This window comes from Salmo salar, chromosome ssa28, assembly GCF_905237065.1.
Source record: "Salmo salar chromosome ssa28, Ssal_v3.1, whole genome shotgun sequence".
NCBI lineage: Eukaryota > Metazoa > Chordata > Actinopteri > Salmoniformes > Salmonidae > Salmo > Salmo salar.
The window spans coordinates 5,030,978-5,055,930 of NC_059469.1; the positions used below are offsets into that span (position 1 = coordinate 5,030,978).

Here is a 24,953-nt window from a genome sequence, read left to right on the forward strand (position 1 = left end):
AACACACTTCACTGGTGCTTTACCGGCACCCTGTGGACTGGAGTTGAACAGAGGGCTTTCTTAACACTGACAAAGGCTTTTTATGTTATTTCAACTCTCTAAAACGACTTCTGTGTAATTTGACTGCATTGAATACAGCATATATTTTTTTTTACAGAAAAAATAGAAAAGGGCTGTGGTTTAGCCACTTTTATTTTGAAGTACATGTCGTGAACCGGATGTGAATACCATCAGAGAGGTCAGAGAAAACGCACGTGTGGGAAAGTAGGAGTGCGGATCCGAGGTACAGTAACAACTAACTGTACAATAATAATGTTTTATATCTATCTTACGTTGTGTTTTTAAATCCACAGAAGAATGACCCTAGTAATGTAGTAGCGCATAGCTTCGGGTGTTAAAGCTGGTCGTTTATGAACTATGGCCTAGCAGCCGGCAAAAAATGCTAGCTAACAGTTTGGGCACAGATACGATTTTTTGGTTAGCCAACGTTAGCTTACTAGTACTAGAAATATGCAGTACAGTGTCAAAGGTAACGTTATAATGATTGCCTCTCCCAACAGATCTTGAGAACCTGACACAATGACATCTTTAGCCCACCAGTTGAAACGCCTGGCCTTGCCACAAAATGACCCCAATCTGCTCACTCGTCGGGAGGTTGCATCCCTACTGTTTGACCCTAAAGATGCTTCCAGTATGGATAGAAGCACCTTCTTTGCACTTGGTACGTTTGACATTGGTCTTCCTGATGTCAGTCTTGACTTCACTGTTGCAGCTTGTTGACTTCTAAATGACTACTGTTTAAACTTCTCAGCTACTTCTCCCGGACTATCTCTTTTCTCTTGCATTTTAGGATGCACAGGGCTCGAGGAACTCCTGGGCATCGAGCCTGCATTCAGTGAGTTCCAGGAGACACTATTCAGCCAAGCCTCAGTGGACATGGAGCGCAGTGTCCAGTCCAAGGAGGTCAACAAGAAACTTGACGCAGGCATCTCCCTGTTTCTTACACGCCTGTCCCCGTACTTTCTACTCAAGCCTGCCCAGAAGTGCATCGAGTGGCTTGTACACAGGTGCCCCCCCATTTTTCTATCTACAGGATATTCTCTCAATCAAGTGTTATGTTTACATTTGAAGGAAAGTGTGTCTAAGCTGCTGTTTTCATTGCCTCGTTGTATGTAGCCTATTCATATTGAATTTGTTTTATTGACATTGTGTTAATACTGGTTGTTATTCTCTTTCATCCTTGCAGGTTCCACATCCACCTGTATAATGTGGACACACTGCTTGCCTGTGCCTTGCCCTATCACGAGACTAAAGTGTTTGTCAGAGTCATTCAGCTTTTTAAGTTAAAGGACCCCACTAACCGATGGAATTGGCTCGAGGGGCTTCAGGTAATTGCTATAGAAGCTAGCTTTGATTTATGAGCATAACTATTGGAAGTTGATAGATTTTGTTGTTATTTTTCATTATAATCAGCATGTCATCAATGACCATTGTGTTGATTTCCTTACAGAAACCAGGAGTTCCTTTGGCCAGAGGAACCCTAATCACTCACTGTTACAAAGACTTGGGCTTCATGGATTTCATCTGCACCCTGGTCACGAAGTCAATCAAGGTAAACCCAATACATTGCCTTATACCTCAATATAGCTTATATGTATGCTCAGGTATCAAGCACAGTGCCTCATCTTGACCTGTTTTTGTTGGTCTTCTTTTTTTGCAGGGATATTCAGGACATTCTGGCAACTGTGCCCAGCTTCGAGTGATTTTCTCTTTTTATGCCTCCACTATTGTACCGGCTTTGGATGCTGTGGAGAAAGTCTCTGACACAATCATATCCAAGCTGCTGCCTTATGTTCAGAAGGTTAGATACTGCATTTAAGCTTCATAAGAAACCATTCTATTTTGAGGCGTTGACACCGATACAGAAACTTTTTTTTATTGAAGTTAAGGAATAAACCACGAGGACACTGTTCAGCTCATGCTGACCATTTCCTTTGTGTCTCCAGGGTTTGAAGTCCTCTTTGACAGACTACAAGGCTGCCACCTACATGATAGTGTGCCAGCTGGCTGTGAAGGTGGTGATGGAGGCCCAGCTGGTGGACATCCTGGCCCTGCAGATCAGCAAGTCACTGTGCAAGGAGCCTGTGCTGCCTAAAGAGGGCCTGGGCTGCCTCATCGTCCTCCTGCAGAACCAGAAGGAGGGCACTGTCGGCCCAAAGTGAGTGAAGAAGTGGAATAGGAAGAATTTTTATTTTTTTAACTATTTCATCACTTTGAGTGTGTGTCATTTTAGGGCATCTTAGGATTGTTTGGTGTTTCTTAATTGGCATTCTCTGTGTTTTATTTAAAAATGGTCCTTTAGATCCTTTGGCCAGCTGTGTGCCGTGACTTCCTTGGTCCCCTCCCTCCAGGCAATGGCTGCAGTTCATGACATCAGTCCCTTATTACGCTACCTGCTGCCTCACCTGGTTCATGCTGTTGTCACCACCGGCACTGGTGAGTAGCAGTGTATACCTGCATCTGACTCTTTGTTTTTTAACCTGGATGCGTATGTATATTGCCATTGAATCCCTTTAATAAGAAAGATAAAAGTGTTGTCTTTTGTTTGTTATAGATGAGATGGAGACTGAGGAGCCCTCAGAGAGCACCCGCCATGGGAACCTGTTCGAGTCTGTCCTTCAAGGCCTTCCACTGTCTGGTGGTCTCGATAACACAGTAGCAATGATGCTACTTGAGGAATACCTCTCCCAGAGTCGGCTCTCTGCTGAGGGTGTCGCTGCCCTCAACCAGCGCTTGCTGCCATTAGTCCGACTGTTCGAGTCAAAGTAAGTTTGGCCTTTTCTTTTAAACACTGGCATTAATTGAGGGCTACTTGCTTCCCTTTCAATTGGTAGTAGCCAAACTGTAGTTATTCTCTCAGCTGCTGAACCACAGTACCCACACGTGTGTCCTCGTTCCTTCCCACTCCATTGTGTGTATATTGATTACACTGACATGTCTGTTGTTGCAGGTACCCAGGTGCTGTGTACATGGTCCTGGAGGGCCATGTGAGTGACATCTCTAGCGCAGAGGACAAGAACCTCTTCCACCAATTCATCTCCCTGTCCATGAGCAGTGGCAAGTACCAGGTAGGCGGCAGCGCCCTGGCTGAGAAGGTTCTGAGTGAAGGCTGCACTTAGGCAGATATATAGGAGATCAGCTCAACCTCCTCAAAGCCATTCTGTGTCATTTTGTTTTCTTACACTCCGCTGTCTTTTTAACATATATTTTTTTGGCTACAGATCCTCGGGGACTCTGACACCTCCCTCGTGTTGAGCCTGAAGCACCCACTCCCCTCTGTGAGGCACATGGCTGTGGAACACCTGATGGGCATTGTCACCTCAGGACAGGGGGGTTTTGACCAGGCCTTCCTGAAGGAGGCTCTGCTGGAGCGTATGAAGGATGACGTCCCAGAGGTGGTGGCTGCAACCTTGAAGGCCCTGGAGGTGACTGGCTGGAACATGAGACTTTCAAGTACATTCATATTGGAATCTACTAGTGATTAAACCTAACGTATCATATTTCCCTCCACAGCTCTACGTTGATCGCCTGGATCCAGAGGACACTGTGTCATGTCTCCTCTCACTGCTACAACGTGTAGACCTCTCAAATGCTGGAAACTGGTTAATGCTGTTTTCAGTTCTTTGAAATGCACATCAATTCCCCAAATAACTCCAAATTCGTAGTATGATATTGAATGGCTTCCATGTGCTTCCTCATAGGTGTCCATTGTTGAAGGAGGCAGTGAGGGTTCTGGATGAACCCAGACTGGTTGAAGGGAACTCTGACCTTAAGGCTTGTGTCGTCTGGGGTCTTTTGCCCTTTCTTGTGGTCACCTCGGCCCTGCCCGACTCCCCAGACCTCCAGCTGGCCACCTGTGTGGCCCAGTCCTCCATCATATCCCAGCACAACCTCACTCAGGGCTGGGCCTATGGTAAACGCATTCGAAAATGGTTTCACAATAAATGTATTTTCATTTTTTTTGTCTTTGAGAACACTTGCAAACGTTTTACTGAGAATGCTATGGAGGGTACTTTGGTAGATAGAGGGATCATATATACCCGTATACTCTAGCATGATGCCACTAATCTAAATCAAAATTCAGATTGTTAGGATTGTCTGCTTCCAGAGAATAAGAAGGTATGTGTACTATACAGTGCCGGCCAAATATATTGGCACCCTTGCACTTTTTTCTTAAATAATTCCCTATTTCTTCTTAAATAAGTTGAAATTGAAAAAAAATGTTTGTTCTCCACACCTCGTTGTTGGATTTTCAACATTGCAGAACCAATTTTATTTTTGTGAACTTAAGTTAACAATTTCTATTTAGAAAATAAAGATAAATGGCATGGACAAAATTATTGGCATCCCTAGTACGTTGTTGCACAGCCTTTGGCCAAGATAACTGCCAACAAATGCTTCTTGAAGCCATCGATTGAGTTGGCTGCACCTTTCTACTGGCAATTTGGCCCATTCTAAAGCGGCAAACTGCCCTTTATTGTTCAATGTTTGAGCGGTTCCCTCCACCAACTGCTGTTTTCAGCACTTGCCACAGGGTATGGATGTGATTCAGATCTGGTCTCTTTGTTGGCCATTCCAGAACAGTCCAGAGTTTCTTCTTGAACCATTCCAAGGTGCTTTTGATGTGTGTTTAGGGTTGTTCTGCTGGAAGACCCACAGCCTTCAACAGAGACAGTTTTTGGACACTAGGTTCAACGTTGCACACATTCAAGGCCCCCAGTACCAGAGGCAGCATAGCAGCCCTGCAGCATTATGGAATCTTCCCTATGTTTGATTGTATGAAGGGTGTTTGAATGCTTCATTTGGTTGCCGGTAAACAAAGGAAGAACCCACTGCTGAAGGAGACCCGAGAAAGCCTGGTTGAACTTCTTTAAAAAAAAACAACCTAAACAAGCTTAAGTCCTGGGGAAAATGTTCTGTGAACCAATGAAACAAAGCTAGACCTCTTTGGCAATACATATCAGCTGATCTCCATTGAAGGTTGTGGGTCTACCAGCAGGACGATGACCTCAAACGCGCATCAACCAGTACTCAGGAATGTTTCAAGAAGAAATGCTGGAGTGGCCAGCAAAGAGTCCAGATCTGAATCGCATCGAAAACCTATGGCGAGAGCTAAAAACTTATTTTAGAAGAAATGATTTAAGAAAAGTGGGAGGGTGCCAGTATATTGGGCCGGCACTGTAACTACTTCCTATCTCTCCCCTCTGCTCTACAGCGCTCAAGGCCGTGGTGGAGAGGAGTTCTCAGCCGGACTTCATTGGGTTGGCCAACCAGCATCTCATCTCAACACTGACCAAGAACCTGTCTAACATGGACCCCTTTTCCAAACGTAATGCTGTGAGTGGATTAGTAAACATTTGGTGGCCTTTCTAAGTCAAGTTCAATTGAATTCCGAGTGCAATGAAAACAAAATGGTGTTCCTTTCCTTACGCTGATCTAGTGATTTTAGAGCTCTTTGCTAACTAGGTTAAGCACTAGGAATTTACATGAACTTGTTGGGTTCAATGTGAAAGGGTCCCGAGTACAACAACTCACCCTTCACCTAATTTGCATGTCTGCTAGCTGGAGAAGCTGGCTGGGGTGGTAGCAGTCCAGCGGGGCAGCCTGAGGGAGAGGGCAGCGTTCGTGGTGCTGAGCCAGACCTTACTGCAGGGCCTGGGGGACATGAGTGAGACCCAGCACCTCCACACAGCCCAGAGTGTCTACTCCCTGCTGGAGCCTGCAATACTGGAACTCACCCAGAAAGACATGCCTACGGTGAGAGGGAGTGGCGGTTTGTACAACTACATAAATGACAGATGTCTCTTGTGATATTTACTTTCTGTCTTTGTATTTATTTATTTTTATCCTGCGATTCCTTTACCCGCTCTATACTTTTCTGGGCTGTTGAAGTCCGTATGAAATGGTTTACCTTATTTTCTTCTGTTGTGTTGCCAGCAGCAGGAGGATGTGTCTCTCTCCTTCTCTGTGGGGCTGGGAGAGTACCTGCAGAAGCTCAGGGCAGGGCAGAGCATGGATACAGAGTATGCGGTGCTGTTGGTGTCACTGCTCAGAGGGCTCATATCCACCCTGAAGTGCCATGACACTTCCTTCAAAGGTAAGTCGATCAAATCCAATTTTATTTGTCACGCGCCGAATACAACAGGTTTAGACCTTACCGTGAAATGCTTACTTAAAAGCCCTTAACCAACAATGTAGTTAAGAAAATATTTACTAAAAAAACAAAAGTAAAAAATAAAATAAAAATGAACACAATAAAATAACAATAACGAGGCTAAATACAATGGGTCCCGGTACTGTCAGTGTGCGGGCATACAGGTTAGTTGAGGTAATATGTACATGTAGGTAGGTGTAAAGTGACTATGCATAGATAATAAACAGCGAGTAGCAGCAGTGTACATTTAAAAAAAAAAATACAAAAATACCTTTTTCCTTCTTGAAAGCAATTGGCTACATATTGTTTTTCATTAGGTTTAACACTCTGCTATCACCAATTATTTTTGCCACTTGGTCACACACTGAGTTAAAAGGAAAGAGGCTGACAGACTGCTTGCTTCCTGTCAGGTGAGACGTGGTGGAACCCAGAGAAGCTGGACACCAACACTTGCTGCTACCTCCGGTTGCTGTGTCGCCTGTTTGACGTCATCATCACAGGGGCAGGCCAGGGCCACATGGCAGCCAGCTTCAGGGCCCTGATGAAGCTGCTCTTTCAGGTACTGAATCTTCATATGTTGCACAATGGATTTCAGTGCACAGACCGATGCTTCAACTCCACTCATTGGAGCATAGCTTCACTCGAGGGAAAGTCCAGCATTCCTCTAAGGAGGCTACAATTTAACCGTTATGTAATCATTAAAATGTAAGTTTAGTGTTTTTGAGAAAGAAGGTGACAAAGAAATATCCTGTTTTACTTTCAACTGCCTCACTTAGTCCACATTATTCTATTCCTCAACCCCCTCCATTTGTCCCAGGTCCACCTGAGTGATCCCCTGGAGCTCTTCAAGTTCCTGAGTCTGGTGTGGGGTTACGGCAGTAACCTCGGAGATCAGCTGGACTGTAAGGTCAATGCCATTTTGCAAACCCAGGCCCTCTATGTGGGCAGAGCCCTCCTCAGCGCCCAGCCAGGGAAGACCCTCACACTGCTGGCATCAGGCTCATCACCAGGTAGCCTGGAGAATTGTATTTGATGTATAGAGTTTGGCGTAGTCTGAAAATTACCATCAGTTGTCTGGGACGAGAACCGTTCCTACTGTGTTGTGGTGTATTAAAGCTTATTACCTGCTCTTTTTATGACCGTGTAATAAAAACCCATGTCTCAACAATCACGCCCTGCTAGGACAATGGAGAAGGTATTAGTGGAGTAACAAGCAAATGGATTGAGTAGTGATGGTGTATTAGTAACAAAGTTCAAAATATGGTTTTCCCTCTATAGTTGTGCTGTCCCTGCTGGCCTGTCTGAGCTCCCCTGTCCGTGAGGTGAGGAGGGCAGCCACAGCCACCCTCCAGACACTAGCCCAGGTGGATAGCTCTCCCTTCCACCCCATCATAGACAGGCTGCTGAAGACCACCGAGGAGCTCACCACTGGCCCAACTCACCTCAGCCAGGTGAGAGGCGCACACACATACATCATTTGTATCCTCAATGAAACATTGTGTATCAAATAGAAATAATACACACTCACGCACATTTATTTCATGTTATATTCACAGTAAATGTTATCATGCACACTATCCAAATGTGTTTTTCTCTAGGCCCTGGGGAAGCTCTATGAGGAGGCTGTAACGGGGGCAGGGAAAGGCAAGGCCCGGGACAAGAAGCTGCTGGTGGGGTTGGAGGAGCTGCTGCTGGGTGTCCAGGTGGCCAACTGCCCTGCCTACACTGCCAAGACCATACTGAGGGCTCTGGGAGAGGTCAATGGAGAGGTGAGTGGACAGGGAATGACAACAGAAATTTAAGAAGGCCTTGATCTAATGTGAAACCTATTTCCTGACGGTGATGTGACCGGATCAGGAGCAACTCTGAAGCCTCTTTTTTTTTTATATGACAACTCTTATCTGGGCATTGGAGTTTTTGTAAAGCCATATTTTATATCCCGGTCTCTGTCTTTCTTTTATTTTTTTCTCCTCTTAGTCTGTGTTGTCTGTCCTAATGCCTGTCCTGGAGCGCCTGCTGGAGCAGAGCGGGCCGGAGAACCCCACTGTCCTAAAGGACGAGGCCCTGCTCATGCAGCTGGTCCTGGGGAAGTACAACGAGCACGCAGCCCCCCTCCTGGTGAAGGACCAGGACTGTCTGGAGCTCTTCATCAAGGCCCTGGGCACGGTGTCTAAGCCCTACCCTGATATCCCCTGCTTTCAGATCATCGCTCTGGAACAGGTACGCTACTGTAGCAGCACGGCTCTCCCTGACTGAGATCCATACGATCATACTCTGGGATGATACAAAGGCTGTATGCTAGTAATTTCTGTGCCGTCAAAATACCGGCCTATTGCCTGAGTCATGTTCAGTGGGCACCAAAAAAAATTAACCGTTTTGAAACTTCTACAATGACAACCCTCGTTTTCTCCCATTTGCTCCTACTGAACATGACCCTGTTGTTTGTTCTCAGATCACCAAGGCGTTCTACTCAGCCCTCGGAGATGAGAAGGTCCAGCAGAGGCTCCTGGGGGTGATGTTTGACTTGCTGGTGGAGAGCAAGAGTCCTGTCTGTGCCCAGACCATCAGCAGTGTCTTCAAAGGGGTGAGGAGGAACCTCTGCATACTGTATCTACAGGGAAGCCATCATTCACTACCACCACACAAGATGCTAATGCTGTCCTCTCACTGTAGATTGCTGTGGACGGCGAGCTAGTGGCTAACGAGCTAGCCCCAGCAGAGAAGCCCAAAGTCACTGTGTCAGTACAGCAGACCCGCAGGAGCAAGATGCTGCAGAGGTGAGGAACATCTACTCTAACTGGCCTACATTTGATTACAATAAGCCGTAGACTAGATACAATCACCTCATTGGTTACAATGCAATTTGACTTGGAGCCACTATGATGGACTTGACTTGAGCCACTGTGTTTCTGGGCTTTATATAGGAAGGCCCAGGACACTTCTCAGGCAGTGCCAAAAGAGGGCGCTGTGTCCTGGCAGAGGGTGACTCTCATCCTGGAGCTGCTGCAGCACAAGAAGAAGCTAAAGAGGCCACAGACGCTGGTGCCCGCTCTCTTCAGCCTGCTCTCCAGGTACAACCAGCTGCACACTCTCTGAGCCTCAGCCTGACCAAGGCCAACCATGTTCCCAATTATCTACACCTTTATTATCTATACTAAATAGTGCGCTGCAAAAAAAACGTTGTTCCTCTCTGGCCACTCAGGTGTCTGGAGACGTCCACCGTGGAGCGAGGCAACCTAGAGTACACCAAGCAGCTTATCCTCGGCTGCCTGCTCAACGTCTGCCAGAAGCTCTCCCCTGACGGAGGACCCGTCAGCGAAGGTGAGAAGACTAAATACTTTTTTTTTGGGGGCCCAGAGGCACCCTTCAGGCTTTTCTAAAATGTGTGTGACTGACTGTTTGTCCTCCACACTCAGATGTGCTGGATGAGGACAAGTTCAACGTGGAGATTGTGGTGCAGTGTGTGAGGATGTCCGACATGCCCCAGACCCACCATCATGCCCTGCTCCTTCTGGGAAGCGTGGCTGGCATCTTCCCTGTGAGTGCTGTACACAGTCATCTCTCAGCCATCTCAAAAGCAGTCTCTCATTCGTCACGGAATTAATCTCTCGAAGAACCATCTCGCAACCATCACAGAGCCATCTGTAAACCATCAGAAACTGTTTCCAATCTAAAGTGTTTCCAATGACCTTTGACCCCCCCCCCCCCTTCTATTCTTTCCCAGGAGAAAGTCCTGCACAACATCATGCCCATCTTCACCTTCATGGGCGCCAACATCATGCGTCTGGACGACACCTACAGCTTTCAGGTCATCAACAAGACCGTCCGGACGGTCATCCCTGCCCTCATCAAGGTGAGTCAACCAACAAGCGGTCAGGGATGTAGGATGGCTTTGGCCTGGCCATTGTCTCACTTCCACTCATCTAATATGCTATGAATGTGAATAATACGTCATGTGTTGTTTTGGTTGGCATTACATGAACACTGGAGATGTGGGTGGTAAATGCCAATCAAAAACAAATGTCTTGTGCATTCTCGTAAACCCCCTAGTTGCTAATGTTAGCTTCTGGGACAAGAAAGGATGCTAGATCAAACTAGAGATCCAAAGCTGAGGGCCGTGTGTCAGTGGCTCTCGGTTATTTCAGCTCTAGGACATTCGTCACAGGGGCTATGACGTCAATTGTTGTCAGTTGTCTCTTTAAAGGATGTTTTAAGCGTTGTGTGAGCAACCTGCACACTGGTTTGGCATGGTTGCTGAGTTTCTCTCTACTTCCCACTTTTCAGAAAAACACGCATGTCTGTTTTGCTTGTTTCTAGGCCAATGAGAGTGGCGACGGCGAGTCAACCGCTCACATGGAGGCGGTGGTGACGCGCATCGTGCACGTGTTCGCCGACGCGCTGCCCCACGTGCCCGAGCACCGCCGTCTGCCCATCCTGTCCCAGCTGATGACCACCCTGGGGCCCGCCCGCTTCCTCTGGGTCCTACTGCTGCTCCTGTTCAAGCAGCACGCTACCCAGACCAACGCCACAGATAAGGTAGGCCGTGAGAAAAGCTCGACTGAAATATCAACACAATGGAATATACTACTTAAAAAGGTGTGCGCGCGTTTTTAGAAGGTATGTCTATGGCCTCTGTTGACAAGTGTCTTTGGAATTTGCTCTAGGTTTTATGCGCAAAATCTTCAGGAAACGCTTTAAGCCGCCATGTTTGTCCGTCTCTTCTCAGGATGCTGCGTTGGAGAGGGACGTGGAGTTCTGGATCTCAGTGTGCTGTGAGTTTGAGGTGGAGGAACAGCTCGTCTCTCTCATAAAGATCCTGAAGTATCTCATGGCGCTGCCGCAGGACAAAGAGGACGGTGAGGAACTCAACAGACCTGCGATGCGTTTTAGTCTGTTGTAAAGGCTGGGTGTGCTGTGTGGGTCTATGTAACAAAGCAACATCAAGACAGATGCTCTTTAGGGACCAGGTTTTATTTGTTTTTTTACAACGTACTCCATTTTTGTTTTGTGCAGGACCTGTGAAGAGGCCAACACGTGGCAGGGGAGCCGAGAAGGAGAAGGCAGAGGACCTGATCTTCAACATGGAGGCCCACAGCAGCAAAGAGCTGCGCCACTTCAAGTTCCTCTCGGTCTCCTTCATGGCCCAACTCTTGGCCGCCGGCAGCTTTGTGGGAATGGTAATATAACTGTAGCCTGGTTCCCAGATCTGTTTGTGCTGTCTTGCCAATACTATTAGCAAAACAGTTGACACCATTGGCAAGACAGCAAAACCAGATCTGGGAAAAGGCTATGTAACTCAAGTTTAACGTCTGTCGTGTATCAGTGTAGTTTGTTAACTGTGTGTGTGTGTCTTCCAGATTGCGGCGGGCGGTGACATCGTGGAGGATTCTCTGCAGAAGCTACAGCAAAGGTGAGACCTACTTAGACTAACCAACCATGTGGCGCAAGGAATTGGTGATTACATTATTATTATTTTTTTGTGGTGATTTCAATTTGTTTGACTGTAAGATAAAAAGATCTTACAATGTTCCAAATGATCCCTGTATCACAATGTTGTTCTGATGTCCTGTTTAGTCTTCTGGAGGAGATCCTTTGCTACATCCACACTGTGGCTCGCTGTGTGGAGGAGAACACTGACAAACCAACTGGCAAGTTCTGGAGAGCTCTGCTCAATAAGGCCTACGATGTCCTGGACAAAGTAAGTCTGCCACAGAGACGGAAAGACGTGTACTCTACTCAGTCATAGAAAATAAAGGCAAACCAATGTTGTTACAATATCAAGAAAAAACTAGCCAGGTTTGCATTGTGAGATCCTACATTTTCTTTTTTCTGTGTTTTGATCGCCAGGTCAACGCCCTGTTGCCCACGGATACGTTCATCACGGTGATGCGAGGCCTGATGGGTAACCAACTACCGTCTGTGAGGCGGAAGGCTATGGAGCTGCTCAACAACAAGCTGCACCAGAAAACCCAGTGGCAGGAGAAGCAGGTTATTACACAGACTGGGGATATTCTGTGTGTGTATGTTTTGAGTAGTTGGGGGTAGTCCTGACCTTTGACATCTCACCCCAGGTGACAGTGCTTCTGGACCTGACAGGCGACCTGCTGGCCATTGTGGGACATGGTCACGGCAAGGTCAATGTCATGGAGGAGGAGCAGGCCATCAACAGGCAGACAGCCCTCTACAGCCTCAAACTGCTGTGCCGCAGTTTTGGCTCGGATCATAAGGAGGCGTTTGTACTGGTGCTAAACCGGGCTGTGGAGATCGTGGTGTCACCGGAGGAGGAGAAGAACGTGATGGGCAGTGCCCTACTGTGTATCGCTGAGGTGGCCAGCACTCTGAAGGCCCTCGCCATCCCACAGCTGCCCAGGTACACAGTCTACGCTTCTGTGTTCACGGTAGATAGAGGCAGCGTAGTTCACAGACCAGTGCATTTTGTTAAATCAATTACTTATATTTTCCTATAAACACTTTTATAGTACACAAATATTTACAAATAATATACCCTAGGTAAACTGTCACTAATGTGGTGTCAGAAGTTTGACTCGAGTCCCCTCATGTTGTCAGGCTGATGCCGGCAGTGCTGCAGTCTCTAACCGAGAGAAAAGAGGTGTTGTCTAATGAGCTCTACATGTTGAGTGCCGTCACAGCTCTGCAACGTGTCACTGAGACCCTGCCTCACTTCATCAGTCCCTACCTGCAGGACACACTGCTTCAGGTAACTTCTACTATCCCATACACACACACGTCCATCTGGTTTCTATCATAATAAACCTATAGTAAACATACAATACATCGACTGGGACCTGTCGTACTGAAATGATGTAACGGTGTAATGTGTCCCCCAGGTGGCTCGACTGACACGGGTGGCAGAGAAGGCCACCACCACCCCACAGCTGGCCGTGCGACTGGCCTCCCTCAGGACCACTGTGGCCACCAAGGTGCCCCCCAGGGTCCTGCTGCCCACCCTCACCAAGTGCTACAGCAAGACGGTGAACTCCAAACAGGTAGGTGGTGAATTACCTGGAATAGCCTGGGATATGTAAGGATGGAGGAAATAAATGACGTTCACATTGTGCGGTCATGTATTGAGTGTTTCTCCTTTCATTTTCACAGAGCCAGCTGGGTCCCCTGATGAGCATCTTGAAGGAGCACATTGGTCACATGGAGAAGGATCAGCTGACCTCCCACCAATCAGAGCTTACGTCCTTCTTCCTAATTGCACTGGACTTCCGGGCCCAACACTGCCAAGTATGTCTCTCTCTGTTGAGCTCATAACAGTTTGAATGACACTCACTAAATTCTTTGTTTTTGTCTGCCATAGTTAAGACTGTCGTGTTTGTTTGCAGGGTGATCTGGAGAAGACCAAGGAGATTGAGGGCTATGTGATCGACTGTCTCCTGGCCATGGTTATGAAGCTATCTGAAGTCACTTTCAGGCCCCTGTTCTTCAAAGTAAGCATCATTACTTGAGAATCGACGCTGTCCTACTTCAGTTGTTTTGTGTGTTCCTTGTTTTTTTATTTTTTATTAGATGGTACCCTAATTCCCAAAGCACACTTATCTCCCAGTATTAGTCCAAATGTAATCACTTGAAGAGTCATGGTGCTTAACTGTGTTTATGCCCATGCAGCTCTTTGATTGGTGCAAGACTGAGAGCGTAGCCAAGGACCGCCTGCTGACCTTCTACCGCCTGTCGGACAGCATCGCAGACAGGCTCAAGGGGCTCTTTGTCCTGTTTGCCGGTCACCTGGTCAAGCCCGTCTCTGACCTGCTCCGTCAGACTAACGTCACAAAGACAGGTGGGTCTCTCCTCTCTCTCTCATGTGTGGTTACAGACTGTCTATGAATCGAAGGTCTCTAAGATGAAGTGTCTGGATTAGTTTGGCTTTGCTGGACAACGACGGTCGTGTTTGATCGGGGATTTGCCCGTTTCTGGTTCACTGTTGGTTTTGAGTCACGTGAATGATTAACGCAAGGCACTCCGGGAAGTATTTGAAAGTCTTTTGCTTATTTTCCCTCTTTTAATCCACTCCTTCCCTCATTCAGATGAAGCCTTCTTTGACACAGACGACAACATTGAGAAGCGTTGCCTGCTGCTGGAGTACATACTGGACTGCCTCCATAAGATCTGCCTGTACGACACGCAGCGCTTCGTCAGCAAGGAGAGAGCCGACTCCCTCATGACCCCTCTGGTCGATCAGGTCAGCCTCACCCCTCTCTCACATCACTATAACAAAGGATTCATCCACAGAAATGGCAAGCTTTACAACTGAGGGTCTTCCTAATATGGATGCCGTGCGCCTTTTCCTTATGCCCTTTTCTATTCTTGTGGTCCCCTGTTCTCCCCTATAGCAGTGGTGTATAAATGTCTGCCTGTCTGTGTGTAGTTGGAGAACACCCTGGGTGGAGAGGAGGTTTACCAGACCAGAGTCACCAAGCACCTGGTGCCGTGCGTGGGCCAGTTCTGCGTTGCCGTGGGTGACGACACTCTGTGGAAGACCCTCAACTACCAGATCCTGTTGAAGACGCGACACAGCTCGTCCAAGGTGAGACGTCTGAGAAGTGTGAAGAAGTTGGATTGGATTCCCAACCTAGTACCAACAGACATGTGATTCAAGTAGTCATTAAGACCATAGTTAGCTGGTGTGTTAGTGCTGGGTCAGCACAAAAACCCTGCCCACCTGCAGCTCTCCAGGACCACGAGTGATCAAGTGACTGAAATAAAGGCCTGTTGTTCTCTTCCCCCCCCAATCAGGTGCGTTTCTCTGCCCTGCTGATGCTGCTGGAGCTGGCTTCTAAGCTGAGGGAGAACTACATGGTCCTGCTACCAGAGACCATCCCCTTCCTGGCTGAACTCATGGAGGGTAGGTTCACTGTCTCATCACCTTTTCTTTTTTTTCACACTTTTCTCTTTCTGCAGCTATAATGTTTATGTAATGTTAGCATATTTGAGACATGTCTGTCTGTCCGTCCGTCCCGTCCCCCCCTCTGTGTAGCAGAGTACATTCCATTTAAGCATATCTGGAAACCTCTTTGAATAAGCATCGTTTATTATATTCTGTCATTTTGAAAGCAAACTGTTCCTCGGCATATTATTTTCTGCTTGTAGCTGAAAAGGAGCGATGCTTATAAATATATGGTTTGGCAGTATGCAGACATCCCTCTCATCCTCATATGTGCCTAGGGTAGTTGAAGAAAGTAGGACAATAGCAGGGTGGTGTAATGGTAGCTACAGTGCCTTCAGAAAGTATGTATGCCCCTTAATCCACATTTTGTTGTTTGAGCCTGTATTCAAAATTGATTCTATTTGTTTCTCTCACCCATCTATACAATTTACCCAATAATTGCAAACTGAAAGTGTTTTTAGACATTTTTGCAAATGTATCAAAAATGAAATCCAGTAATAGCTCATTTACGTGAGTGTTCACACCCCTTTGCTAGGACACTACAAAATGAGCTCAGGGGCATCCAATTTCCTTTGATTGTCCTTGAGAGGTCACTACAACTGGATTGGAGTCCACCGTTGGCCAATTCAATAGTTTGGACATGATTTAGAAAGAAACATACCTACGGGCCTCCCGAGTGCTAGCTGTGCCACTAGAGATCCTGGTTCGAGTCCCGGCTCTGTCGCAGCCGTCGCACAATTGGCCCAGCGTCAGCCCGGGTTAGGGGAGGGTTTGACCGGCCGGGATGTCCTTGTCCCATCGAGCTCTAGCGACTCCTGTGGTGGGCCGGGCACATGACACAGTCGCAAAGTACGGCGTTTCCTAAAACACATTGGTGTGGCTGGCTTCTGGGTTAAGGGGGCATTGTGTCAAGAAGTAGTGCGGCTTGGCTGAGTCGTGTTTCAGAGGACGCACTGCCGAGTCCGTACGGGAGTTGCAGTGATGGGACAAGACTGTAACTACCAATTGGATACCACAAAATTGGGGAGAAAAAGGGGTAAAAAATATAAATAAACTAGGAAGAAACACACACCCGTCAATATAAGGTCCCACAGTTGACAGGGCATTTCAGAGCAGAAACTATACCATGAAGTCCATGGAACTGTCCATAGATCTCCGAGATATATGCATCATCACAATTATATCTGGGGAAGGGTATAAAACAATTTCTAAAGTGTTGAACGTTTCCAAGAGCACAATGGTTTCCATTATTGGGAAATTTTTTAAATGTGGAACTACCCAGACTCTGCATAGAGCTGGCCATCTGATCAAACTGAGCCATCGGGCAAGAAGGACCTTGGTCAGGGAGATGACCAAGAACCCAATGATTATTCTGACAGAACTACAGAGTTCCTTGGCTGAGATAAGAACTTGCCAGAAGGACAACTGTCTTACAGCACTTCACCAATCTGGGAGAGTGGCCAGACTGAAGCCACTCCTAAGAAAAAGGCACATGACGGTACCCCTTCAGTTTGCAAAACGGCACATGAAAGACCGAGCATAAGGCAAAAGATTCTGTGGTCTGATGAGACAAAAATGTTACTCTTTGGCCTGAATGCAAAGCGCTATGTTTGGAGAAAACCAGGCACAGCTCATCACCCGTCTAACACCATCCCTACCGTGAAGCATGGTGGTGGCAGCATCATGCTGTGGGGATGCTTTTCATCAGCGGAGACTGGTAAGGATGGAGGGGAACAATGAATGGAGCCAAGTAGAGGCAAATCTTTGAGAACCTGCTTCAGAGTGCAAACGACCATAGACTGGGGGGTGTAGATTCATGTTCCAACAGGACAATGACCCAAAGCAATGCTGGAATGGCTTCAGAAGAACAATGTGAAAATCCTTGTGGTCCAGCCAAAGCCCAGAAAATCAGTGGAAAGACTTGAAGATTGCTGTTCACTGCTGCTCCCCATCTAATTTAACAGAACTTGTGAAAATTTGCAGGGGGAAAATATCCAAATCCAGATGTGCAAAGCTGATACAGACATAGCCAAGATGACTCAAAGCTGTAATCGAGACATTAAGGTGCTTCTACAAGGTATCTGGGGTGTGAATACTTGGGCGGCAGGTAGCCTAGCGGTTAAGAGTGTTGGGCCAGTAACCGACAAGCCGCTGGTTTGAATCCCCGAGTGGACAAGGTGAAAATCTGTTCTGCCCTTGAGCACAGCAATTAACCCCCAACAACAACTGCTTTCTGGGTGCCGATGATGTGGGCGTCGATTTAAGGCAGCCCCTCGCACTTCTCTGAGGGGTTGGGTTAAATGCGGAACACACATTTTGTTTGAATGCTTTGTTGTGCAGCTGACTAGGTGTATCCCCCTTCCATAACTTATGTAAATGAGATGTCTGTATTTAATATTCAATAAATCTGCAAACATCACCTTGAGATGGGGGTATTGTGTGTAGATGGGTGAGAAACAATTAAACCATTTTTAATTCAGGCTGTAACACAACAAAAATGTGGAATAAATTAAGGGGTATGAATCTTTTCTGAAGGCACTGTAAATATTGATGTGTTTAGGGTAGTTGGCGAACTTGGTCGATGGCCACCATTTTGTGCTTACCGCTGTGTGTGTTTTTCTCCGTTACAGATGAATGCGAGGAGGTGGAGCATCAAGTACAGAAGGTGATCCACGAGATGGAAACCATCTTGGGAGAGCCTCTTCAGAGTTACTTCTAACCTGCGTCCCACTTCCACCTCTTCACCACCATTATAAGGGCCCAGATTGACCCGTAGCCCACTACGTCCCCCTATCAGAAGGCTGAGCCTCAGCCCCTCTCCCCCAGTTTAGACATTAACTGTTTCCCAGAACCGTGCAACAATCAAAATAAAGATGGGAGACACTGGAGGTTAACCTTTGTTTGCTTGTACCTCTTGCCACTGGATACCTGGTACATATAGGATGGATCTCTAGCAGTAAGAGAAGAAATCATCAGGCCAAAATGTATCCTGTGGGAATTCAAAAATGTATTAATTTTGTTAGGCTATTGCTGTTGTCTTTTCCCTTTCTGGGAGGTGTTATGAAAAACTTATGGGAACTTTTTAAGTCTTGGTTTTGTTACATTGTATGACAATGTAATATGTACATTTTAAATAATACATTTGTCAACACACTCTTCATTGAAATACATTTGAATAAAGGCTTTTGGAAGCTAATCCAGTACTACTTACTGCTGAATATGAAGGAACCTTAATCTGTCATGAGTCATTCCATTTGATGGAATATTCACATTTAGATATAGCACCAGTAAAATTGTATTTGAATTGTCCCTATTGAAAACACCTCAATAGACATGACTCAAAATGATTATGAATTCCACTGCTGCCCCATGACACAAGATTATTGAACTTTTATTGTTATTGGTATCACTTTATTAAGGCTGTCACTAACGTCAACATCAAACGCTAAATACAATGCAACGATGAGTTATGGAATTTTAGTGAAATAAAGCCGCTTATATGTGATGATGCTGGGTCGGTGCTGAAACTTTTCGCTGTGTGGACCATTAAGAGCGGCAATAGGCTCCCTGTTGGGTTTACTGTACCACGCTCACGCTGGTGTCGTCACACACTGGCGATGTGCCTTTGATTTCGGTGAACAATTTGATAGTGCTCCAGCGCCGCTCCAACCCTGTGCTCCTGTACACTGTGTCCCGACACAGGATAATGGTCATTATGAAAAGCTCGGGAGGATTACAACTCGCCTTCAGAATTTATAAGCGAAGTCATCACTCAGTTGGAATTATTGGAGCGCCTTTTTCAAAAGGACAAGTGAGTAGTCAATATTTTATTGTAGGCTAGCCTACTTATTATAGGCTATTGATAGGTATTCGAATGGGCTCAATGGACTACCGTTATATGCAGTATATATATGTTTTAATGTATTGCTGTAATAGGCCTACACAGTCCCATAAATATATATCTGCTGCAGCCGCGGGATGGTGTGGAGAAAGGACCAGACCTCATTCGCGCAGCCGGATTGGTGAAGAAGCTTAAAGCGCAAGGTGACGTCCTGATATTGATTTTACACTCATTCTGTGATATAGGCTAGCTAGGTAGCTCCAGTGCAGAAATGAAGACATCTGAACTGAATAAAACGGTGCGAATATAGAATGTACAGTACAGGGAATCTGTTTACATTCAAAGTATTTGTTTTCCCGAGAGAAATAAGGAAATTATCCTGTGCATTCCCAAATTGCAATATTTGCATCAGTATGCTATTGGTTTAATCAAATTATTATGTGATCTGAGCTCTTATGAGGAAGTCACCAGACGTCCAACCTTTTCTTTGACTTGCCTGGCAGAGGTGTTCAGATGGAAGCATTAGCATATTGGGGATCCGTTTGAAACCTGGTGTCAAATGGCAACATCATTTACACAAGCGAAGGGCATGATTTATTTTCCATGACCAAGTTCAATTCCAGGGCAGTTCTGAACAAACTATGTGAATAAGTGATATTACATAGGCTAGGCTACAGAAATAATCCTATTGGAAAAAATACACCTGAACTTGAATTTGAGTTTGTGACCAGAGTATAACACAGACAGGAATTTCCTTTGGAAATACGACCAGTAAGACTGAACTGTCTTTTGAAGTGTTTAGTCGTGGGAAGTCTTATTGGGAAATCCGTGACCGTAAGAGTGGCAGGGGGGATCTGTGTGATCCAAGTGGATTAACATGTGAGCAGGATCAATCACTCTGTGTGTGGGTGTGTGTGGGTGTGTCCTCCTCTGCCCATGTGTGTGATCACGTGAGATCAAAGACATCCTAAGCACCCTCTCTGTTTTATTCATATCACACAGGAGAAGGCATCTGATAGGCCTAGCTCTTTTGACCTTGCTTCACTCCCCCTTCCATGTTTGTGTGTATGTGTTTGGGTCACGACAATGGCAGCCTCCTGCATTCAGTATGCATGCCAGTGATAACATTCTCACTCATTAAACCGCCAGCAACAGTTGGGGCACTCTGAGGACAAGTGTCCTGTCAATCCTTAGCCTGACTGTGTGCCCTACGGAGAGAATAGCACACAGCAGCCTGGTCTCATAAACTAGACATAACGTAGTAAATATAAATCCGGGATACTGAAATTATTATGATATGTTACGTTTGGTATTGTTACATAAGACAGAAGGTTACTTGAGGCAAAAACGAAAGAGGGTGGTTGGTCGGGGTGGATGAATGGGCCTATAACGCGAATGTCTAGCAACCCAAAGGTTGCACGTTTGAATCTCACCATAGACAATTTTAGCTAATTAGCAACTTTTCAACTATTTAAATTTTTTTGTCTACTTTGCAATGACTTAGCATGTTAGCTAACCCTTCCCCTGACCCTAACCTTAACCCTTTTAGCTAACCCTTCCCCTAACCTTAACTGTTTAACCTAACTCCTCAACTTAACCCTAACCTTAACCCTAATCCCTAGCCCTAACCCCTAGCCAAGCTAAAATTAGCCACCACAAATTAGAATTTGTAACATATTGTAAGTTTTGCAAATTCGTAACATATCTTACGAAATGGATGAAGGACATGAAAAATGAATACATACCATACGAAACAAAATATATAATACCATATGGTGATACTATTATTTACGTACTGAATAATACAAAATACTCTGAGACCAGGTTGCAGACAGAGACGCCTCAATCACTAACATAGTAACAGACATAGTAAAATAAGTATTTCATAAGTCATTTATTTAAACTAGGAGAGAGCTCATTTGCATCCGATTGTGAAATGTTTATTTTGCAATCACTAACATAGTAACAGACATAGTAAAATATGTATTTCATAAGTCATTTATTTAAACTAGGAGAGAGGTAATTTGCATCAGATTGGGAAATGTTTATTAATGGAGGGAATGTAACATTTAGCATTTTGGTAAAATGGAGGGGATTTAGCATATTGGCAAAAAGTATGAGTTTTAACATTACCAAATGGTAGTAAGATCAGAGGCAAGGACTAGTTTAGAACATGTACAGGGATGGACCATTATAAACATGGTGGTAATCCATTGACTCGTGGCAACTTTTCTTTTCTGTCTAAGTGATCCATTGACAGCTCATGCCTTGATTTTTTAAAACATGAGATTACTGTAGGTGCATTGACTAATGCGTTTTCTTATGTCAATTGTGTTGCCCAATCTCATCCTACACAGGCTGTGCAGTCAAAGACTATGGCAACGTGACGTTTGAGGAGGTGGCCAACGATGAGCCAATAGGCAATGTGAAGAGACCCAGAGCGGTGGGCAGCGCCAACCAACGTCTGTCTGCAGCCGTCCACGCTGTGAAAAATGACGGACACACCTGTGTGATGCTGGGAGGAGACCACAGGTGTGTGTGTGTGTATGTCACATGTCTGTGTGTCTCACATTCACCTGTAGTAGAGCAAGTGCCCAGTGTCAACAACCAGCCAAAATACACCAACAATTATTGAGGGTTAGGGGTTCTTCCCTAACAATGTGATGTGGATTTCACTCCAATTTTGGTCTGTGTCCAGTTTGGCAATAGGCTCGATCCAGGGGCATGCGGCAGCTAAGAAGGACCTCAGTGTAGTATGGGTAGACGCCCATGCAGACATCAACACACCCCTGACCTCCCCTACAGGCAATATCCACGGACAGCCCATGTCCTACCTCATCCATGAGCTGCAATCCAAGGTGATTTCTCTATCTCTCCCTCTTTTCCCATAGGCATCACCTAGTTTTTATATTTCAAGTACTGTATCATTAAGTTTGACCAGTAAATGTTATACCTTGGTATTCACAATAGCAGTATTTACACAGTTGTGCAATGCCTGTTTTTTTTTTTTTGGGGGGGGGGGGGGGATTTATCATGAGATTCTTCCTCTTCCTGTACACGTCATGAATCATGAATTTCTAGAAAGTGATTATGAAATATTTTTTTGGGGAAAGAGAATAGTTATATCAATTGTGTTTATGTTTTAGGTGGTGACAGTGTTATATAGTACCAGTCAAAAGTTTGGACACATCTACTCATTCAAGGGTTTCTTTATTTTTACTATTTTCTACATTGTAGAATAATAATGAAGACATCAAAACTATGAAATAACACATATGGAATCATGTAGTAACCAAAGAAGTGTTAAACAAATCTAAATATTGTAAATAATAATTTGTCCTTAACTGACTTGCCTAGTTAAATAAAGGTTAAATAAAATAAAATAAATATTTAATATTTTAAATTCTTCAAAGTAGCCACCCTTTGCTTGATGACAGCTTTGCACACTCTTTGCATTCTCTCAACCAGCTTCACCTGGAATGCTTTTCCAACAGTCTTGAAGGAGTTTTTCTTCACTCTGCAGTCCAACTCATCCTAAACCATCTCAGTTGGGTTGAGGTCAGGTGATTGTGGAGGCCAGGTCACCTGATGCAGCACTCCATCACTCTCCTTCTTGGTCAAATAGCCCTTACACAGCCTGGAGGTGTGTTGGGTCATTGTCCTGTTGAAAAACATGCCGTAATTGTAAATAAGAATTTGTTCTTAACTGACTTGCCTAGTTAAATAAAAAAATTAAAATGATAGCCCCACTAAGCGCAAACCAGATGGGATGGCGTATCACTGCAGAATGCTGTGGTAGCCATGCAGGTTAAGTGTGCCTTGAATTCTAAATAAATTACTGACAGTGTCACCAACAAAGCATCATCACATCTCCTCCTCCAGGCTTCACGGTGAGAACCAGACATGCAGAGATCCTCCGTTCACCTATTCTGTGTCTCACAAAGACACGGCAGTTGGAACCAAAAATCTCAAATTTGGACTCATCAGACCAAAGGACAGATTTCCACCGGTCTAATGTCCATTGCTCATGTTTCTTGGCCCAAGCAAGTCTCTTCTTATTATTGGTGTCCTTAAGTAGTGTTTCTTTGCAGCAATTCGACCATGAAGGCCTGATTCACGCAGTCTCCTCTGAACAGTTGATGTTGAGATGTGTCTGTTACTTGAATTCTGTGAAGCATTTATTTGGGCTGCAATTTCTGAGGCGGGAAACTCTAATGAACTTATCCTCTGCAGCAGAGGTAACTCTGGGTCTTCCTTTCCTGTGGCGATCCTCATGAGAGCTAGTTTCGACTGCACTTTAAGAAACTTTCAAAGTTCTTGACATTTTCTGCATGAGCTGACCATGTCTTATTGAAATGATTGACTGTCGTTTCTCTTTGCTTATTTGAGCTGTTCTTGCCATAATATGGACTTGGTCTTTTACCAAATAGGGTTATCTTCTGTATACCACCACTACCTTGTCACAATATAACTGATTGGCTCAAACGCATTAAGAAGGAAAGAAATTCCACACGTTAACTTTTAACAAGGCACACCTGTTAATTGAAATGCATTCCAGGTGACTACCTCATGAAGCTGGTTGAGAGAACGCCAAGAGTGTACAATGCTGTCATCAAGGCAAAGGATGGCTACTTTGAAGAATCTCAAACATAAAATATATTTTGATTTGTTTAACACTGTTTTGGTTACTACATGATTCCATGTGTTATGTCTTCACTATTATTCTACAATGTAGATATAAAGAAAAACCATGGAACGAGTAGGTGTGTCCAAACTTTTGACTGGTTTTGTACATGGGTATGAGCTACAGTTCTGGATGCAGACTTGTCTCTGTTTCTTTGATTAGATTCCAGTTCTGCCAAATTTCTCTTGGATAAAGCCATGCGTATCAGCCAAAGACATAGTCTACATTGGCTTGAGAGACGTGGATCCAGAGGAGCAGTATGTTTTTGCCCGTCATCCTGTATCATACACTATCTTATCATGACCTTGCACTACATAATTGTTTACAGAAGAATAAAAAAAAAGATATCTCCCATTACAGCCATATCCTGAAGTTACTGGGTATCAAAGTTTACTCCATGACTGAGGTGGATCGCCTTGGAATCGCCAAAGTGATGGAGGAGACATGTGACTACATCTTTTCAAAGTATGTAGCCTCAACAATTTCACTGGGTCGTTTTCATTTCTTGCTATATATATATATATATATATATATATATATATATATATATATATAAAATAACTTGGATACATCAATGGAAATATTGGGCATTGACACGTGTTCGACATGAATTCATTTCTCTGATTCAACAGGGTGAAGAAGCCCATCCACCTGAGCTATGACATCGACGCCCTGGACCCGTCAATCTCCCCGGCCACAGGAACCCCAGTAGTGGGAGGGCTGACCTACAGGGAGGGAATCTACATCACAGAGCACATCTGTCAGACAGGTGAGAGATAACACACACACAGATGCACATCAACAGAGATGATAACGCACACACACACAGCGAGAGATGGGAGTGCATCGGTATTGATGCTGCTCCAATGTACTGTTTAGTCTGTGTCTGTGTGTGTGTGTGTGTGTGTGTGTGTGTGTGTGTAGTCAGTCAGGTGTGTGTTAAGCGATGTGTTTTCTTTGTGCAGGGCTGCTGTCTGCAGTGGACATGGTGGAGGTGAACCCTAAGAGGGGCAGGACAGAGGATGAGATCAGCTCCACGGTCAACGCTGCAGTAGATCTGATACGTGGCTGCTTCGGAAAGCTTCGGGAGGGAAACCACCCTGCAGACTACAAGATGCCCCTGCCTTGAGGTGCCAACCTCCACCAGGATCTTGTTACGATCAAGGGCTCTGGCCATCAACGCAATCTTTTGTATTAAATCATGGAGATTAAAATACTTTTTTTTTTTCAGAATTGTTTTAAAGTTTGATTGGTAATAACTGTGGTAATAGGAATAGTTCTGCAGTTGTTCCAATCAATTATGCGT

General features: G+C 45.2%; 2 protein-coding genes and 1 non-coding gene across 4 annotated transcripts; all 3 read left to right on the plus strand.

The window, feature by feature from the left end:
- The first annotated feature begins 173 nt into the window (after window positions 1–173).
- Window positions 174–18,318, plus strand: heatr1 (HEAT repeat containing 1). Of its 2 annotated transcripts, none has more exons than XM_014179208.2 (43): window positions 174–283; window positions 561–721; window positions 851–1,067; window positions 1,247–1,388; window positions 1,511–1,612; window positions 1,721–1,861; window positions 2,007–2,218; window positions 2,363–2,496; window positions 2,615–2,825; window positions 3,011–3,128; window positions 3,282–3,485; window positions 3,574–3,662; window positions 3,762–3,973; window positions 5,276–5,397; window positions 5,623–5,817; window positions 5,998–6,157; window positions 6,625–6,773; window positions 7,032–7,224; window positions 7,493–7,665; window positions 7,813–7,983; window positions 8,192–8,434; window positions 8,667–8,798; window positions 8,888–8,991; window positions 9,139–9,285; window positions 9,417–9,535; window positions 9,631–9,752; window positions 9,939–10,067; window positions 10,532–10,750; window positions 10,941–11,070; window positions 11,228–11,391; window positions 11,572–11,624; window positions 11,789–11,912; window positions 12,062–12,202; window positions 12,286–12,584; window positions 12,782–12,932; window positions 13,063–13,221; window positions 13,331–13,465; window positions 13,564–13,668; window positions 13,847–14,015; window positions 14,263–14,417; window positions 14,604–14,762; window positions 14,972–15,080; window positions 17,753–18,318. In XM_014179208.2, exons 2-43 carry the CDS (start codon window positions 580–582, stop codon window positions 17,839–17,841), a joined length of 6,444 nt encoding a protein of 2,147 aa, XP_014034683.2. In that variant the 5' UTR covers window positions 174–283; window positions 561–579; the 3' UTR covers window positions 17,842–18,318. The 2 variants fall into 2 exon arrangements, with proteins under 2 accessions (XP_014034683.2, XP_045565973.1); XM_045710017.1 differs by having other exon boundaries at window positions 6,001–6,157.
- On the plus strand, window positions 10,242–10,372 carry LOC123731489 (small nucleolar RNA SNORA14). The gene has a single exon (XR_006762642.1). It is a non-coding gene; the product is annotated as a small nucleolar RNA SNORA14 (small nucleolar RNA).
- A 390-nt stretch (window positions 18,319–18,708) lies between the features above and the next one.
- On the plus strand, window positions 18,709–24,873 carry argi1 (Arginase-1). The gene is given in 8 exon segments (NM_001141316.2): window positions 18,709–18,933; window positions 19,094–19,166; window positions 21,321–21,495; window positions 21,662–21,821; window positions 23,810–23,904; window positions 24,008–24,112; window positions 24,280–24,416; window positions 24,613–24,873. Coding segments are annotated over 8 exon segments (1,014 nt in total). The 5' UTR covers window positions 18,709–18,828; the 3' UTR covers window positions 24,777–24,873.
- Window positions 24,874–24,953: the final 80 nt, after the last annotated feature.